The following is a 20,080-nucleotide window of genomic DNA, read 5'->3' as shown; positions in this document are numbered from 1 at the left end:
TCCGATTTTAGAAAAAGGAAAAACCAACATGCAGAATACACTTACAGAGGTCACCAACCTTTTTGGAGTTGCTTGATTTTGCTGTAACTTGAACTTTTTACAAAAAAGTGCTGAATGGTATTTTCCAATCCCAAAGATTTGATTTTATGTTAACGATTTTGTGGTAGTACTAACCTACAAACATGCTTGAGATAAGCTGGTGTAAAGCAACAATCTTAAGATACATGTAGTCTAGTTTTGGGACTAGAAAATACTATAAACTTACTCAGCTTGACCAGCTATAACCAATATCCTGGATGATGGTTAGTACGTAACCATAGATACATGTATATATAAACACACACAGGTATACATATACACACACAAATGCACATTTAAAATTACTTTTAGCCTATTATTAGACACTAAACATCACAATTTAATCTTTGGTGATGCAGAAAGCACTGTTTGGTACCCCGCAGAACCTTGGAGTCAATTTCTGGTTATGAATCAGTGTAAGTTTATTAATCAACAAAATATAGGAGCATCTGAGGGGAGACTTTCCTCTCCACTGGCCTCAGCTTACAGAACTGAGAGTACTAGACCTAGAGCTAGAAGGGGTAGTTAAGTACTCATTTTTTTTACTGCATCTATATGAAGTACATGCAATACTAAAAATTTAAGCTCTTCCAGACAACTGCTATTCCCCAAAATAAAAGGTCTAGAGATTAGGCCCAAAGTGTACAGCAGACAGAATGTTTCAGCTGGGCATGGTGGCTCATGCCTGTAATCCCAGCACTTTGGGAGGCCGAGGTGGATGGATCACGAGGTCAGGAGATTGAGACCATCCTGGCTAACACAGTGAACCCCAGCCACTACTAAAAATACAAAAAATTAGCCAGGCATGGTAGCACGCTCCTGTAGTCCCAGCTATTCAAAAAGGTGAGGCAGGAGAATTGCTTGAACCCAGGAGGCGAGGTTGTAGTCAGCCGAGATTGTGCCACTGCACTCCAGCCTGGGCAAGAGTGAGACTCCCATCTCAAAATCAATCAATCAATCAAATAAGATAAAATAGTTTCTTAGGGTCCAAAATTAAAGGGACCTTAGCCGTGAGATAGCAAGAGTCAGATGTTGTGTTCGTCAGCATTCCTACTTGGCACTGCTGTTGATGTACCTCTTAAATTTCTTCGTACCTAAATTTCCTTTCATGAGCTAACTGCCAGATTAGTAAACTGAACTTTATACTTTTGCATTTTAAGAAATCTAAACCTTGTTACACACTTCCCACCCAACTCCCCATCATTTTAGATACTACATCAGAAAGCCGAAAACATTTTTGAAGAAAAAGTTTATTTTTATTCATTTATGCAAAGACAGTATCAGCAATAGGTAGTAGAAACTATTTCTAAGTTTAGAATTAATTTTCCATTTTGAAAGGTTCAGGACTTTTTATCTCTTTTACCTTACCCTTTTAAATACTTCACTCCAACAAAGTAAAAGACAAGAGTTTATTCGTTTACTTTTCCTTAAGGTCATGTAATACTGGAGTAATTAGAATTAGCTCTTTAGAATATAGGTGTCATTATAGTAAGCTGGAGATTTAATTACAGAATGATATATGTCCGAATGTTACAGCACCAAAAAAAAAATCAAGACTATGGAGAATTTTTAAAAGGACAAATTGAGGGCACTTTCAAATTTTGAGGTGTAATAAAGCCCTCTTGTGAATTCTAAATTTTAAAAGACTCTTTCTTTCATATTCAGAATGAAAATTAGGAATTACAGACCCCAGTGGGCACTATTAATATGGCCCATTGTAACTAGAGTTTCCAGGTTTTAGGGAAGAAGCCATTGAAAGAAGGGCCAGAAAGCCACTTTAAACTCATGTCCATAGCAGATCAGATGATACTGATACAACTGTTTCCCTTAGAAAGGTATTATATCCCATAATACCTTTTCTAAGGGAAACAATTCCAGGGCTTGGCCTTTGAACTGCTCGTAAGCTACTTCCATTCTTTATATCACCAGTTCTCAGTGCAAACCTCCTGAAAGACTAGTAACAGAGGTTGGAAAAAAAAAAATATGGGTATAGCAAAAGGGCTCTGGTGCTCTAGCTGTGCATCACAACGTAAAATGAGGACACCAGCTAATCTAGAAATGACGTTAACTTTAACTCTAGCACATTCTTGAGATATACTTATTAAACAACTTTTGTGGTTTAGAAATACCAATACTACCTACTTTTGACTATTCTGGACATATTTTACTTTACAAAAGGAAATGTAACAGGCTAAAAGACAAAAATAAAAATCTATTCATAGCAGGTAACTAATATTTCACTATTTTTATAAAAACAATTCCTTTCAGATACTGATTAACCTTTAAGTGACAAAAAAAGGTGCAGCATTCTTTAATAACAATATTTTGCACAATTTGACATACAGCCATTAAGTTTAGCATTTCAAAGAAAACTTTTTTACAAAAAAGAATGGTAACTCATTGAAAAGCTTATGTACCTAGTAAAGTTTAGTTTTTCTTGGATTCTTTAAAAACTTAAGCCCAGAATTTTAGTTATCCTAATTACTATCCCAATCAAATAGGATATATATGCGCGGATTCTAGATAAAAGATAAAATATTTTGAATAAACGTTGACCCACTGATTCGACTGTTTGCTTAGAATCTGTTTTACTGGGTTTAGAGAAGGAAGACTTCAATAAAGCTAACTATATATTGAGTTCCACTGATTAAAAATTCAGTTTTAAAAATTCCGCTTTTGTGGTAAATTTTTAGACAAATCATAAATGCAAAGCTCAATATTGTAAATACTGTACTGTTCATGGGTACTTGTTGGGGAAGTGAAATGCTTGTACTCAAGACTATTAAAATTCTGACCTTTCTAAACAGATGTTAAAAAATTTTTTTTTAAAATTAGTGTTTGTTTTTAAACACTTAAAATGCCAATTTCAATTTTTAAAAAATTCTTGCAGATAAATCTTAAAGTTTCTTTCAGTCTCAATTATTTTTTACTTTCAACTATATATTCAACACAGAACCAGTTTCTAAATAAACATCTAATGAAGAACAGTTTCAAAGATAAAACTAGACAGTCTAATAACACAGCTTATACAAGGAAGTTTGGTGTGACATCAAAATTCAGAATTTCTATAATAGTGAAAAACTTTTAGCTTAATATTCAAAACCAGCAACTTCCCATGAAACTAGATAGCTGAGAGGATCAAACAGATTTAAGCACTGCCCGATTTCTTCTAAAGTGATGCACTCTTTTATCCTGGAAAAGACAGAAAGAATCCTTTTACTTTACCGAAAATTTCTGATTACTACTATGGATCTGAAAGTTGTTAAAGTTAAACCATTTGTTTTGGGTTTAAACATTATAAATAATAAGAAAAAAAGGTGATTCTTTCTGAGAAGCATTCTTGAACACTGGGATAACAAATGTACCAAGACAGCTAGTTTTATTCAACAGTTAAGTTAAAAAAGAAATCACTTAAAAAAAAAAAAAAAAGAAATCCCAGTAAACTTAGAAGTAAGAGGGCTTAGACTCAATATCATTTTATGTACTTCTTAATTAATAATTTTGCAGTAATGTCCCAAAGACAACTGGTAGAAAATATGACTAAAAAATACTGTTTTGACTAACTGAATTGCATCTAATAGGACCACAGCTTGCAAACAGCTCTCCAATCTGAAATTTCATGATTCCAGAGGTTAAAAGATGGAAGTTTTGGCATTTAAAGATGTATGATTAACCTGTGAAGATACCTAATTTTTTAGAAAGGAAAAATTTAAAATACATGCAAAACTTTATTTTCACTTTATGTTGCCTATGGATGTGCAGAGAGATGGAAGTGAGAAGCCTTACAAGGAGGAATGAGACCGAGCAAAAATCAGTAATAACATAATAGTATTTTCTTTTCTACAAAGTTAACTGTGTTCTTTTTCTAGGACTTAAGTTTCATTGTCATATAAATAAAAGTGGTTCCTGGAAGTTACCTATCTGTCAAAAGAGTGATATCCTATTTAGGTTAAAATCTAGAAAACTGGTCACCAACATGTATCCTCAAAGGTCATGTAGGAAACAAGATTATGAAGGGGCTACAGAATTAAGACAATATAGAGTGGAATTATCTATGGAAATAGTAAGTACATTCAAAAATACCTCATGCATTCAAATTCAATATAACAATATGCAGTCAATCAAAATAGGTCTAGATATCAGACAACTGCAGGATGCCAACTTCTGATTCCTATCCCAAAGGAGCAGAAAACTCTGGGAGTTTAAAGGGAGTCTTTTGTCTAGTAACAGGTGAGAACTCAAGTTTAAAAACTATTTTCTGAGCTGGGCATGGTGGCTCATGCCTGTAATCCCAGCACTTTGGGAGGCTGTGGCAGGAGGATCCCTTGAGTTCAGGAGTTCAAGACCAGCCAAGGCAATATAGTAAGATTCTCTCTCTTAAAAAAAAAAAAAAAAAAAAAAAAAAAAAAAACTTTTTAACTAGCTAAGTGTGGTGGTGCATGTCTATAGTCCTAACTATCTGGGAGGCTGAGGCAGAAGGATCCCCTGCATGCAGGAGTTTGAGGTTGTAATAAACTGACTGCGACAGTGCACTCCAGCCTAGGTAACCAAATGGAGTCACATCAAAAAACAAAAAACCCCAAAAGACTATCTTCTGCTTTGAAAATAATTTAAGTACTACTGTAGACACCTATGTACTCGTGAGAACTTTGGGCAAAGCTGATGTGCAATTCCAGTTCTTTTCTAAATTATACTATGTAGAATGAAGCAACAAGAGAACAAATGTCAATTTTAAGTATGTTTACTCCCTGCTACGAAGATGTTAAAAACTTAATTCTGCTATATGTCTCTACTCTAGATACTACATTACACAGGAAGTAAGATAATCCTTTAAAAAGGCTTAAGCTTCATCCTATATCCATTCACAGATGAAAAAAAAAGCTAGTCTACCTCCTGTTTTAAGACCCAAAAGTGATGGTTAAACATTTCCTTTTGAAGGTAAAGTGTGTAGCCAGTTTTGACAAATTCTGGCAGTTCCACTAAAGGTTAAATACGACTCAGCAATTCCATTCCCAAATATATATGCAAGAGAAGTAAGAACATATGTCCATACTGTAACTTGTACCTGAATGTTCACAGCATTATTTCTAATAGCTAAAAAGTGGAAATAATTGAAATGTCTTTAAAAGATAAATGGATACACAGAATGAGTAATATCCATAAATAAAAAGTAATGAAGTACTGATATGTGCTAGAATATTGATGAACCTTGAAAACATGCTGAGTGAAAAAAGCCAGTCAGAAAAGGCCACATTATGTATGATTCCATATACATGAAATGCCCAGGACAGGAAAATCCTTAGAGAAAGAAAGCAAATTAGTGGTTGCCTAGGGCTACACAGGGTGGGGGGAAAACAGTAGTGACTGCTAAGGTAGGGGGGTTATTTTTGGGGTGATTTAAATATTCTAAAATTGATTATGGTCATGGTTGCACAACTCTGAATATATGAAAACCAGTGAAATGCACACTTTAAACAGGTAAATTGTATTATGGGTATCTCAATTGTATATTTCAATAAATCTATTATTTAAAAAACATGTTCCCTTTACTAACAGTAATATTTCTCTCCCATTGGACTGACCAAATCAGGTCTTTTTCATACTCATAGACTTAGAATTACAAGGACCCAGAAACCTATAGCACTTCCTCATTTTAGACTTGTAAAAACTGGAGCCTTAGTCAGATTTAAGTGATCTATCCAACATGGATAGAAAGCAGGATCAGAAATCAGATCTTTCTGAAATTCAACTACCCACATTCTCTCCCACTTCACCAACTCTGAATCAACTTCCCCTTCTTTCTACTCAACTTTTTACTGCTTCACTTTATCCCTTTTTTCTCCCTTCACACTGTTCAGGTACATGATCTGAGTAAACCATTTTTTTTCTTCTCTTTAGTCCAATATTCATATATTAAGTTCTGTGTCTTTTTTTTTTTTTTTTTTTTGAGACATGGTTTCACTCTGTTGTCCAGGCTGGAGTACGGTGGCATGATCATGGCTCAATGCAGTCTCAACTTTCTAGGCTCAAGCAATCCTACCACCTCAGTCTCCTCTGGAGTAGTTAGGACTATAGGTATGCATGACCACAACTGGCCAATTTTTGTATTTTTTATAGAGATGGGGTTTTGCCATGTTCCCCAGGTTGGTCTCCGAACCCCTGAGCTCAAGCAATCCACCCACCTCAGCTTCCAAAGTGCTGGGATTACAGGCATGAGCCACCACATCCGGCCCACATCTGCTTTCTAGATCTAAAATTTTCTTTTACTATTTGGTCAAACCAGTCAACTAACTCTCTTCTTGAGTAAACCCTTTCAATTACAAATTTCTGCTGAAGGATTCTTCTGTAAAGATACATTATATCAAGGTTCGGAGCAGAAAATACACTGCCAAATAAAATCCACTCCAGTTTACTGGGTTACAATCAAATGCCAACAGTTCAATTAAATGCTCTAATAAATCTCAAAATACATATGCCACAAGGAAAACAGATACTTTAAAGCTAACAAGTGTGCTTTTTAATTACACGTACTATTCCTTTCATACCTTGAAGTAGTCATCTTGAGTAACAACAGAGTTTCTCAGTCTGCTGTTCTCTGGATTAAACAGACAAGATACCACCGTTTGTATGCTTCGGTCCACAGATTTCTGAAACACAGAAGTTTTCACTCTTAATAAGGGTAGTTTTGTTTTTTTTTTAAATGGTTTAATGAATATGCTAGTTTTTTTGTTTTTGTTTTGAGATAGAGTCTTGCTCTGTCACCAGGTTGGAGTGCAGTGGCGCGATTTCGGCTCACTACAACCTCCACTTCTCCAATTCAAGCGAGTCCCCTGCCTCAGCCTACCAAGTAGCTGGGACTACAGATGTGCACCACCATGCCCAATTACTTTTTGTGTTTTAGTAGAGACAGGGTTTCACAATGTTGGCCAAGATAGTCTCGATCTCCTGACCTCGTGATCCACTCGCCTTGGCCTCCCAAAGTACTGGGGTTACAGGCATGAGCCACCACACCTATCCATATTAGTCTATTTCTAAAGAAAAGCAAAAAAAAAAAAAAAAAGTGCTAAAAGAGCCCAGGTTTGGAGGCTCATGTGTGTAATCCCTGCATTCTGGGAGGCTGAAGGTGGCAGATCACCTGAGGTCAGGAGTTCAAGACCAGCCTGGTCAACATGGCAAAACCCTACCTCCACTAATAAATTCAAAAGTTAGCTGCGTGTGGTGGTGGGCATCTGTAATCCTAGCCACTCAGGAGGCTGAGGCAGGGAGAATCGTTTGAACCCAGGAGGCGGAAGGTGTAGTGAGCCGTGATCACACAACTGCACAGGCGACACAGCAAGACTCTATCTCGAAAAAAAAGAAAGAAATTCATAAAAATGTGAATCATAATTCTTACCACATATCACTCAGTATATGTAAGTGTTCTGAAATATCAAAGAATTATTTTAGAACCTTAGTGATAGAATACTGCTGGTTTAAAAAGCTGAATTGGTTAAATCCCTATGTGAATGCCAAAGGTTCAAGAAAAAATACTCAGGACAAAACCTGGTATTATACTGTAAGCTATTTTAATATTCGCTCACATTTTAAAATAGGTTATCAAATCAAGGAACACTCCAATGGAACTCCTTTGGTGTTATACGTATTACCAGCACATCAACTACTTCCACACTCTCACCCATTTCACAGAACGTATGTGTTTCCAGATTGTCATTATAGAAATTTGCTCTAATGACTAAAAAAAAAAAAAACAACCATCTCTCTTTCAGTATTTGAATAATTACCACTGACTTCACCACTGTTGAGAACTACTGCCACATATAATGTTATGGACAGAATACCATTTGTTGCACTGTTTAGCTAAGTAAATAGCAAAACTGTTGTAAAAGAAAAGATACATATAATTCATATTAACTTCTCTTTTAAAGAGCAGAATTCTTGAAAAAGCCTCCCATAGCATTCTGCCAAATCATATTAATAAAGTATGATTTTTAAAAATTAGTGGAACTGGAACATAGAAAAGGACTGATGAATCGGAAACTTTATGTATACATTGAAAATTCAGGGTATCTGTAATTTCACCAACTACATTAACTGCTGAATATTAGTCAATTACTTAAGGTCTATAATTTTGGTTCATCTTTAAATTTGGGCAAAATGCTTCCTTCTCAAAAAACCATTATTAAAACTCAAAAAAATAAATATGAAATACATATACTGATAAACAAAATTAGATGTTTGCCTTTTGTGGGCCATTTCCAGAGGGTGGAGTAGCTTCACAAATTGAGCATTCATTTGGCACAACTTCTGCTCCTGGATCAACTTCATTAAAGTGGTAGTTAACAGCTGAATAAACCTATATTTAAAATAATAGAAGTGTAATCAAACAGATAGACAGATACATGTAAAAACCGCCTATTTTTTTCTTCAAAAAAGTGAGCTGGTATTGAAAGTTTCAATGTAGGTTGTGTTGAAATTCAATTATATTATTTCAGAAACTTTGTTTTCAATCAACAGTTGAAATATAGTTAAGGTAGGCTTTGTTTTAAAATGTCTTCTAGGCATCATCGACATAATCAGAGTAGAAGGACTCTAAGAAACTAATGTAGTAAGGAAGTGTTTGAAAATTTTAACACTTATTATATCCTTCAAATCTCCAATCCTGATGAAAGCAGCTCGGGTGTTTTAAACTTATTTAACAGTAATTAACAATAAAATATTTCTGTTAAACATTTCTGTTTCTCTTCAACAAATTTTGTACAGTTGGTAAAAGCCAGAGGCAGATTCTAGGCAGATGAATACTAATTCTAAAGCTACATTAATACTACCTTTCTTGGATTATATATAATCTATCAACCAGTAAGTGAATACTTTGTTGACCAGCCATTGCTTAAGCACACAAAAACCTGAGAGAAAAAGGCACAGTTACTCCCATAGGAGTTTATAATTGGGTTAATAAGAAAATAACAAAACATAACACATTAATATAAACAATCATTTAAAAATATTCATAGGCGCCGGGCGCAGTGGCTCAAGCCTGTAATCCCAGCACTTTGGGAGGCCGAGGCAGGTGGATCACCAGGTCAAGAGATCGAGACCATCCTGGTCAACATGGTGAAATCCCGTCTCTACTAAAAATACAAAAAAAATAAAATTAGCTGGGCATGGTGGCGTGTGCCTATAATCCCAGCTACTCAGGAGGCTGAGGCAAGAGAATTGCCTGAACCCAGGAGGCGGAGGTTGCGGTGAGCCAAGATCAAGCCATTGCTCTCCAGCCTGGGTAACAAGAGCGAAACTCCATCTCAAAAAAAAAAAAAAATATTCATAGGCATATATGACATGGCAAAAAATCAAGAAATACAGTTAAACAAAAAAAATACTTTAAAATAAAGAACAGACATGTATGTTTAGCTAATTCACTTTACCGGAGGTACAACATAACTCCTTTGCTCCCCAACAGGCCACTGTGGTGGCATCTTAAAAAAGAAAAAAAAAAGAAAACCAAAATTATTCAAATATTCCTATACATTTTCAAAAACACACGAGATACACAATATTGAAGTATTTATCACGTTGGCTCCTTTAATTTGTTATTATAATAAAATAAACCGAATGGAAAAAAGAAGTACTTTATGGTTTCTAATTCCTGAGGAGGTTCTTGTTACCTCCATATATAAAACCTCATATTTTTCCTAATTTTCTGGAGTTGGCATTGTGGAAATCTCAAAGATATGCGTTCCTTGAATTTATTAACATAGACATAATTATGGGTCGTAAATATAGTGGTATCTATGAAAAGAGATTCAGAGAACTACTATTGAGAAGCAGTCAGCTAAAATAAACCCTATTATATATAATTTGAATTCTGTGTTCTAAGAATGGGGTAATAATTTTATTTCACTCTTCTCCCTAAAAAATTGATAAAGGTCACTCTGGACAGTTCAGCTATTTGACAGCAAAGATGAAAAAATACATGCTGAAACATAGAAGGGGACACCAAATCTCAGAAAACTGTTCTAGAGAAAAGTTATTGCTAAGTACATTCTTGTCAAAATATTATTTCCATAATTCTAGATGAATTCAAATTTTTTCCTTACATTTCAGGTACATTTCACTAGTTTAAAATGACAAACTATTCAGTCAATTTGCATAAACAAGTTTAAGGACTCTATAATATCTGAAACTAACTCATTTTGCTCCCTCTTAAATTACCTGATAATTATATACAGGCAACTGATACCCAGTGATGACCTGAACTGGTGAATTTGGATAAGGAGGATATGCCTGAAAACAAAGTTTACAGAAATAATTAATCAGGTAAATTTTTTTTTAAAAATTAGAAAGAAATGTTATTCCCAATATAACAAAAATTTGAAAAATTTTAAAATCTTAATCATTTTTCTATACACAACAATGCAGAATTCTAAATGAATGACTGACTTTATAAACAAGGAAATACTCTGTCAAGTGCTACCCTTTGGGTGGGCAGGGAGAACAGACAAATGACAAAAGAAGTGACTATTTCACTAGGCAAAGATTACCTTATTTATACTGTGTACTTAATCCCACCCAGAAGTTATTTTTTCCAATGGTGATAAAGCTCTATTAAAACAAATTTCAATGTAAGTTAAATTAATACATTTGTTATTTCTTCATGGAAATACTTCTAGACAGTTTTGTATTTGGCAATATTATACGGTAATATGTAGTTCTCCTACAGATTCCATGGCTTTTTCTGTACTTCATTTTGAAAACTTATATAATTTTTCAGTATATAATCCAAAACTGGAAAAGAGACAGCTTAATGTCAACATGTTTCAATAAATACTTACTGATTGAAAATGTATAGGTAGCCGCATACATGAATACACCCAGATTCAGCTATGGCTCACAGTAAATGTTAGAAACAAGTAGGTCCTTTTTTCTAGCCATTGTTCAGAGAAGGAAAAAGTAAAGATACACCCTACACATTTCAAGTACATGGAAAATGTCAACAAATGAGAGACACTAAAGAAAACTATTTCACTAAGATTTTGTCACTTCATTTCCCAAAGAAAATGTCTTTTAAACTAAGATGTAAGTAAAATAAACTAAGAAGAAAAACATTATTTATCATCAGTAAGTGGTAAGAAAACTATTTCACTACTGTTACTTTATTTTCCAGCAAAGAAAATGTCTGTTAAACTAAGATGTAAGTAAAATGAACTAAGAAGAAAATAAACATTATTTATCATCAATAAGTAATAGTATGTCAAACCCAACTTTAAGTATCAAACCAGGATCAGAGAAATTATATGCCAGAAACTCACAGAATTTATGGATAGAGTAAAACACATCAGAAATCTACCCATTCCAGAATTAGACTATATCAACAAGTCAGCAATTTATATGAGGAGGCATCTGGAAATCATTGCAAGTAAAGAATAGCTAGATAAATTGCTAACCTTAGAGAAGAATAAACTAGGCAGACATAAAAGGAAAGCTGCTTTCAAATACTTTAGGAATTATACGGGGGTAAAAAGGAAGAGATTTGTTCATGTGTCTACAGAGGTCATTTCTAAGATAAAGACAAACTATTTTTTAGCTCATACAAAGAACACTAAGAATAAGAAATTTTTTAACAGAAGTAATAAATTTCCCATCACTCAAAGTGATCAAACAGGGATTCTATTACCACTTACTACAGAAACTGTGGATTTAATTCCACAGAGGGTATGATGATTACAATAAACAAGAGAATAGGAACATAAACAATTCTTACCTGAATGTATTGAGTAACAGGATTCATTGTAGTTGGTGGATGCATATAAGTTTCAGTGTTTGGATTACTCCAGACATTCTGAAACTGTGGTGGAGGAGGATGATTAAAAACCAAAGGACGTGGCTGTACATGATAAGCACCTTTTAAAAAGCAAAAAGAAAACAGCTTATCTTTAATTCTTTGAAAAGCTACACTTGTCAGTAAGAACAATTTTTCTACTCACATAAATTTTGCTTCCTGATTGCAGGACCCAGTTTCAGCTTTTTACCATGGAAATTTATCTGTGACTGAAAATAAAACAGTAACAAAACTGGGATCAATTTTGAAGTCTGTACTTCCAAGACTTGGGTAAACACCTAAAGTCTTCTGAAGTTCTTATCACAGATGATCAGTGATAACTACACATCAAATTAAAATTTGTCACCATGCAGCTACCTTACTTACCCTTACTAATCAGTGTCAAGAGGAATCAAGTGAAAGCTAACCAAAAACTTTTCATGAACCCGTCTCCAACCCTTCCTGTCTGTAGTTCATGAACCTAGGTAGGTGCCCAGTCAAAAATAAACAGGTTCTAATAAGTTATGTGAAGTTACTCTAACTTTGGATTTTGAACAGAAATTGTACCTTTTGAACAGAAAGCGTACCTTTCTCCAAATTTTCCACAAGACTGAGTATATCACTCAACACTAAACATTGTATCAATAAAATAAGGAATTTTTTTATTACTTACTTCTACTATCTTCTGCACATCCACGTCATTAAAAAATGAAACAAATCCATAGCTATAAAGGCAGATAAAGTATAAAATCACCATCACACAGTACATGGTTCAAAACTTCTAGTATTCTATATATAGAAGTGATCATGACAAAAGATAAATAATATACTAAAAGGTATTTGTTAAGATGTACATGACAGATCCTCTACAAATACTACCTTTATCTGAACTATGTCAAAATGTGCTAAGAGCAGGGTAGTGTGAAAACTTTATTAACAAAAAATTCCTATCTGTGAATCTGAATTTAACTCACTAAGACGACAAGATGGTCAAAATTTAAGACACTACGCAATGTATGAAGAAAGCAATTCTTTGAGAAAACTGATTAATTCATTTGTATGAAATAAAGATTGGAGATATTTAAAAATAAACATAAGAAAAATGATTAAATAGAAGAGCTGGTAATAAACTTTTATCCTCTACATGAAAGAAATGAACATGGCAACAAATTTCATTCATACAAGTGTCAGAATATCAGTTTTGAAGTCTCTTGATACTCTACAGGTGGCGAGAGCTCAGATATTTTTTATAAAATTACTCACCCTTTGGACACACCAGTTCGATCCGTGATTATCTTCACTTCTTTCACTGAACCGTATCTAGCAAAGAAGCTTTTAATCTCAGTTTCATCCATCTATGAAAAAGAAAGTAAAAATTCAGCATTCAAAAATTTCAATTTTACTACAAAGAAGGTTTGATGTGAAAATGTCTCTCCCATTTATCCCCAAATGACCAGTAGCTCTTTGTCAAAGATATTTTTAGTATCCATGGGTCAAACGTACAGTAGCTCTTTGCCAAACATATTTTTAGTATTTACGGGTCAAACATAAATCCAATTCAAAACCTTCATCAAGTGCTAAAAAACCTTAAGTTTGTAACAGGGCCCAAATCCCATTATTCATAAAGTAAGGTAAAAATGAGAGATGAATACAATACCCTAATATCAATTCCACCAACAAAAACAGTATTTGGTATGATTTTGCCTTCGGGTAAAACATAGCCTTGGCTGGTTGCAGCTGATGAAGACTGGGTGTTGGCCTCTCTGGAGATGGGTGAGTTTGGAGTCTCAGGATTTGCAGACTGTAATTTGGAAAGTAGACATCATAATTAGATGTACGAGCAAAAACGATACATAATGTGAAATATAATTTTTGTATTTTAAGTATATTTTATATAAATTAATTGTAAATTAGTCACCAGTGCAGCTTAGTTCAGGCTCAGGGTTTAAACTAATCAGATTATATCAGCATGGAATTTTAACAAATGGATATAGTACTTTCTTAAACCCAGTGTTGCTCATCACCAAGTGCAAGTCTTGAGCAATGCTATGAAGAACACATTACTTAGTATTTGTGAAAATATTATGTGAATTGGTTAAAAAAAAAAGAAGTTCATATTTGTAAAACTTAGTTATTAAAATCATCCTGTTCTATATTCATAAACAACTTTTCATTTTACTGAGTATACTAAAACCATAAATCTTAAAAAAAAAAAAAAAAACCCAAAAAGCCACATCAAAAAGAAAACAAGCCTCAAAGTTTTAAACCAATTTGCCTTGTTTTGCCTTTTTCACCAAAATTAACATGAATTTTTACAATTTTAACACTCCCTGTGTTAGTATGCCTGCTTTACTTTGGAAATGGATCATGGAAACATTATTTGCTCAGATGTCACAGCTCCTTCTAAAAAAAGGGTTATAATCCTCTTCCCTAATGCTAGGGTGGTGTTCAAACCATCTTTTGAAATAACATTTTTCTTCCTGAGTAACACCAAATCAGTCTCACTGATAATTCTAATTTTCACAGTGGGCTGACAGATACAAATGATACCATTTTTATTTTCAGATAAAGAAACATATACATATAATTCATTATTTTTCTGGATTCTGATCAGAACTGTCTTTATTCTTTCCACAGTAGACTTTAGGCTAATGTAAAATAATACTTTCTGAAGTAATATTTACAAGTAATATATATATTGGAGAAGCAATATGGCATAGTGAAACAAAGATTAATTTAGTCAGGAGATCTAGGTTTATGTCCCTTACAGGTAAGTGGTTATAAGCCACTTACTTGCCAGCTGCGTATCTCTGGGCAAATTGCTTTGAGAATGAAATGAGTTAACATCTGTGAATCCATTTTGTAAAATTTAAAGTGGTATGCCAATATAAGTTAGTGTCCTGTTATTTTATTTTCAGTAGCTTTTTTTAAAGTTTCTTTTTTGGCTTTACTATTTTAGCTTACTTATTTTGAAGATACTTTTAATTAAGAACTAATTGAAACATCAGGAAACTATGGCACATCATTAATTTAAAAATCGTTTGTTAAGTGCCTGTTGATTATAAAAGGTAACTACAAAAGGCTGCAAAAGAGGAAGCTATTACACATATACCTGTCTGAAAGAAAAGCAAACGTAAAAGAAAGCGAATGTACATCTTTTCAAAAAGCAATTTATAGAAATTAATAAGTATAGTTCCTGCTTTGTTAATTAGATACTAGAAGTTATTAACTCTACACAGCTTTATTAGAGATGAAATCTAAATTGTCAAATAAACTAAAGCTGAGTTTACTGCTTTTCTCTATTCATTTGTGCTTATATTTGCTATTTTGGGTTTGTAATTAAATAACTCCTAGTTCTCTCCTTTAATAGTGGTATTTCATGACAAAGACGTGAAAGAAAAATTTAAAAACAATTTCTAACGTTTTTCCTTTCTAAACATGTTTTTGACTTTAACTATTGAGAACCTGATTAAATTTCCCTTCCCTCTAGACAATTTACCAATCCCTTCTCAGTTCATTCAAAAATCCCAAACAGAATAAAACAAAAGAAATTCTGAAATTCTTGGGGAGTTTCTTTTCTCCTTTTTAATTCCCCCTTGATTTGTGGATGAGCTTTGGATATGTTTTTATTTGATAAACAAGCTATGTATACAGTATTGTCTCTGCACCACAGTGTTTGGATATATTTTAATTTAGAACTGTAATACCTGGCAGAAAACTGTGTCAGATAAGAGGTTATGATAATGCATTAATTCTCAACTGGGGAAGACTTTTGAGTCCCACCTGCATTTAGCAATGTTTAGAGACTGGCTGTCACAACTGAGGTGTACTCCTGGCATCTGGTGTGCTGAAGGCCAGGGATACTACTGCACATCCTACAATGCAGAGACAGTCTTCTACGACAAGGAATTATTTGGTCCAAAAGCTGAACAGGGTGTGGTTAAGAAACCTTGTGACAGTGCCCCAATAACTGAACAGGAAAATTATTGTTTGGAAAGAACCTTATTTCCAAAGTAAGTCTTTTCAGGACCTCAGTTTCCTTGCTTAAAAATGAATGGCTGGAAAAGACCTCTGGTGTCTCTTCTAATTCTCATACTCTATACAAGAGTAAAACGGATACTTGAGAAAACAGTAGTTTGATAAAGAGAAGAAAAGGCATTTGATATTATAGAAAGTCTTACTTTGGCTTGGATCTTACAAACTGGCTACCTGCTTAAATGGAATCGTAAATATAAAATTGGTTGAATCATTTTAATAGTGTAACATCTTAAATTAAGGAAGGCATCATCATGACCTAGTCCTCAGCCAGCAGGGGGCGCTCAAAGCTAACAAAGTAAGCAATGTACTTCATTTTTACCATAGCTTGATTAGCAGGGATTGTTAAAATTCCTACTTTGTTTTTACATATAATTATAATATATATAAATCCACAATCAATGGACAACCTTTGGTTAGTTTTAAACTATGGCCAAAAATATAAATGAATGCTTAGCATAAGCAAAAGTTTTAATTTTAAAGTACCATCTTAACGGTCAATAGTATCCTGAAAACAAACTGCGTTAAAGAAGTACCTTCATACCCTCAAGTGAGTTGGGTAAATTATGAAATGAGAAATGTTGGAATAAACAGGGGTGAGCTTCAAAGACCATCATATACACAACTCTCATTGCTATTTATAGCAAATATGTTCCTTGTTATATTTGGACAACCAAGTGACAAAGACAGCTAAAAGCTGGAAAAAATTATCATTATTTAAACTTCTGGGATGTCAGCTCCTTTGACAGTATTATCTAATTCAATTACTATGTGTACATGTAAGCAAACTGAAATTTATATGAACTGACCAGGAAAAAGCCTGTAATTTGTTGTCATCAAAGTTACATTCACAGCAACAGGAAGGACCGAATAAAGAGAATACTAAAATTAAGAAAATATGACATGAAAACCAGAATCAAGGCAGAAGTTGCAGTGAGCCAAGATCGCACCACTGCACTCCAGCCTGGCGCCTGGCAACAGAGCAAGACTCTGTCTCAAAAAATAAAAATAAAAAAATAAATAAAAATTTTTTAAAAATCAGAATCAAAATTTTAAGTAAATCCAAGAGTAGATTCTTGGGAAGTAGGGGTGGGGAGTATGAAATTCAAGCAGTAAACAATCCTGGCAAAACTAGGCAAGAAAAAGCAAGCAAGCAAAAGTATGTATGAGACCTGAAAAATGCGTTATGACCACCGATTATAAAAGAATGCTATGCATAAACTCTATAGGAATAAATTTGGAAATCAACACGGCAAACTTGTAAAGAAATTTAAGTTTTTACAGAACAATCTTGAGAAAGAACACCCAGTGACACCTGGCTGAGTTTCCCTGGGAGTTTTTCAACTTATAAAGAAATCGGTAACTTGGGTGTATGTGTGTGTGTCAGAGAGAGGTGCACACACTCACCAGACCCAGAAATAAAGGTGGAAGACACAGAAGAGAATAAATTCAAACACTTTTCTTCAATATTCAGAGGAAAAAATATTTCTATATGCATTGTATAATTTTATTGCTAACAGCACAAAGTAACAAAGTCTCATCAAGATCACCCATCCCTGCCCTCAACACGAATGCAAAATTCCAGCAATATATAAAGAATACGCCATCATTAAGTATAATTTATACTGGGAATGCAAGAATACTTCATTCATAGGATGTATTACTTCAATTCATCACTCAAAAAGCATTTGATAGAATACAGCATTCATTTTTAAATTTTTTTTTAATCCAAATGAAATAGAAATAAAGGAATTTTATTTTCTATCAATCTAATTCTACCCTATTATTAAGCTTTAAGTGAAATACTAGAGTCATCCCCATTGAAATTAGGAATAAGGTTAGTGCACCTCCTTAATGCTATTTTTTCCACTATGTATGACAAAGGTGAATATTAATGCAGAGATGAATCAGTAAGAAAAATAAAATTTAAAAAGCTAATGATCGATGATCAACTTCATGATTTTAAAAAGTGCACAATATACTGAAATATTTTCCAGCTATTAGGTTGACAATTTAAAAAATCATAATACCTTTTATTGGAAAGAGTGTGGAAAAGAGTGGGAACATAGGCCAACAGTAGGAAAATACTGATAGACGCTTTACCAAGAGTAGCTTGGAAAAAGTGTATCAAAATTGGATAGGCGGAGATACTCACCACTATACTAAAGAGGAGCGTAATTTAAAATTGTTATCAAAGGGGCAAAGAGCTTTCACCCAGTAATTCCACTTACAGTAATTCATCTCAAGGAATAGTACAAGTGTGCCAAGATATTTACACTAGAATAGTCACAGCATTTTTTTTTTTTAGACTGAGTCTCTGTTGTCTAGGCTAGAGTGCGTGCAGAGCCACCATCTCAGCTCACAGCAACCTCTGCTTCCAAGTTCAAGTGATTCTTCTGCCTCAGCCTCCCAAGTAGCTGGGATTACAGGTGCACGCCACCATATCTGGCTTTTTTGTTTTAGTAGAGACGGGGTTTCACCATGTTAGCCAGGCTAGTCTCAAACTCCTGACTTCAAGCGATCCACCGGCCTCAGCCTCCCATCACTTTGGTGTGAGCCACCACGCCCGGTCCGCGATAGTTATTATTTTAATATTGAAAAAGTATTCATCATAAGGGAATTCGGTAAAATAACGGTATAATTCTTAGCATTATATATTGAAAGTTAAAGTTACCTTCGGAATAATGCCCACATTAATTGAAAGATGCAAGCTGTACAACAGTATTACGCAGCACGGTATAACTTTTGTAAAAGGTGGCCCAAGTATATGCTATTCCTGCATAAAAATAATCTGGAAAGGCATACCTGTATCAAAATTTAACTGTTGGGATTAAGATGGATTGCTATTTTCTTACAGTGATTGTTTTAAAATGAGTAAATATGCTACTTTTATAATCAGAAACCCCAAGAAAACTATTAGCATTTCTTCCCTTTACCTCCTACAAAAAAGTAAATTATTACTTACAACTCAAGGTGATTTATTAGTATAACTACATGTGCACAATTATTACACATATAAGTTGTTTATATTACTATATTTTTATTTTAATGTTTATACATGCTAATATAAACTGTGTATAAATTTCCTCCCTTTGTCTCTAAAAATGGAGAGACTGAGAATTATCAACACAGACACACACACAGCATGTAATACGCGCGTTCGTCACTCAGTGGTTGATCAGTGTGTTCAGAGCTGCATCTTGTGGTGGCACTGAAGCAACGCTGGGCATTTACCAAATTCATAGAACCGTACACCTAACACCATCTACCAAATGGACATTTTTGTCAAAGATTCCTGGTTTATGCAGAGGTTGAAAAAAACTGTGCCCCAAGTATAAAAATCCTAAAATTCTCAATGGCGACTAATGAGGCCCACCTCGTGTCACAAAGATGGCGTCAGGAGAGTTGTGCCTGTCGCCGCTGCACGAGGGAGCCACCATCAGCAAGTCCCCAGCAGCTGGAAGGCTAGAGGGGACCAGAGGCACTTCCGGCCCAGCTCCGCTCAGCTAGCGGCTGCGACTTAAGGACGCCTCATATCCCACACTGAGGCCCCCACAAACCCCGCCCACACCACCCTATACAAGGACCGGGAGAGAACCACTTCCTGAGGAAGCTGCCGCCTTCCGAGTCCAAGGAAGCAAGTCCCTCAGCAGGCCTGCCGCCATCTTGAAAGAGCCACGATGAGTGCCGAAGTGAGGCTGGCGGGATGGGGCAGCGAGGGAGTGGGGGAGGGGTAGGGACGTGTGGGGGTGGGGAACCCGCACCCCAAACTTCGGCCGGCAGGGCAGGAAATAGGTACCACACTAAAGCCGTGGCCCTCGCATGTGGCCTGAAAAGCAGCGGGCGGCGTCCTCAGGACCCACCCCACTACGCCACTCTCGGCGTCCCGCCACCTCAGCGCCTCACTCTCTGTGTAGGCCGCACCGCCGCCAGGCCATCTCACCCCACCCTGCAGGCCACCACTCGTGGTGCGTCCACACGGGTGCCCCCTAAACAAATAAAAAGCTGGGGTGACTTCGCTCTCCACCTCTGCAAAGCCGGGTTTCACCCACCGGTGAAAACCCCGCCGACCTTGCCCCTCAGACCCCCCCCTCAATTCACCATGACGGTGGCAGACAGTAGTTCCCGACGAGCTCGAGGAGGAGCCGAGGC

The 20,080-nt window shown here is 35.2% G+C and overlaps 1 protein-coding gene across 1 annotated transcript; it reads right to left on the bottom strand.

Annotated features, from left to right (window-relative positions):
- Window positions 1–1,313: 1,313 nt before the first annotated feature.
- DAZL (deleted in azoospermia like) lies at window positions 1,314–19,593 on the bottom strand. The gene is made up of 11 exons (XM_012466674.2): window positions 19,510–19,593; window positions 13,551–13,694; window positions 13,157–13,248; window positions 12,567–12,618; window positions 12,060–12,123; window positions 11,837–11,976; window positions 10,288–10,359; window positions 9,501–9,551; window positions 8,318–8,431; window positions 6,624–6,725; window positions 1,314–3,270 (listed from the first exon to the last, which is right to left on the bottom strand). Exons 1-11 carry the CDS (start codon window positions 19,591–19,593, stop codon window positions 3,217–3,219), a joined length of 969 nt encoding a protein of 322 aa, XP_012322097.1. The 3' UTR covers window positions 1,314–3,216.
- Between the last annotated feature and the right edge of the window lie 487 nt (window positions 19,594–20,080).

The sequence above is a fragment of the Aotus nancymaae genome, unplaced genomic scaffold (genome assembly GCF_030222135.1).
Source record: "Aotus nancymaae isolate 86718 unplaced genomic scaffold, 86718_ANA_hifiasm-v0.15.2.pri h1tg000019l, whole genome shotgun sequence".
In the NCBI taxonomy this organism is placed as follows: Eukaryota; Metazoa; Chordata; class Mammalia; order Primates; family Aotidae; genus Aotus; species Aotus nancymaae.
The sequence above is the reverse complement of the archived record's forward strand: the minus strand, read 5'-3'. Positions and strand labels throughout refer to the sequence as shown.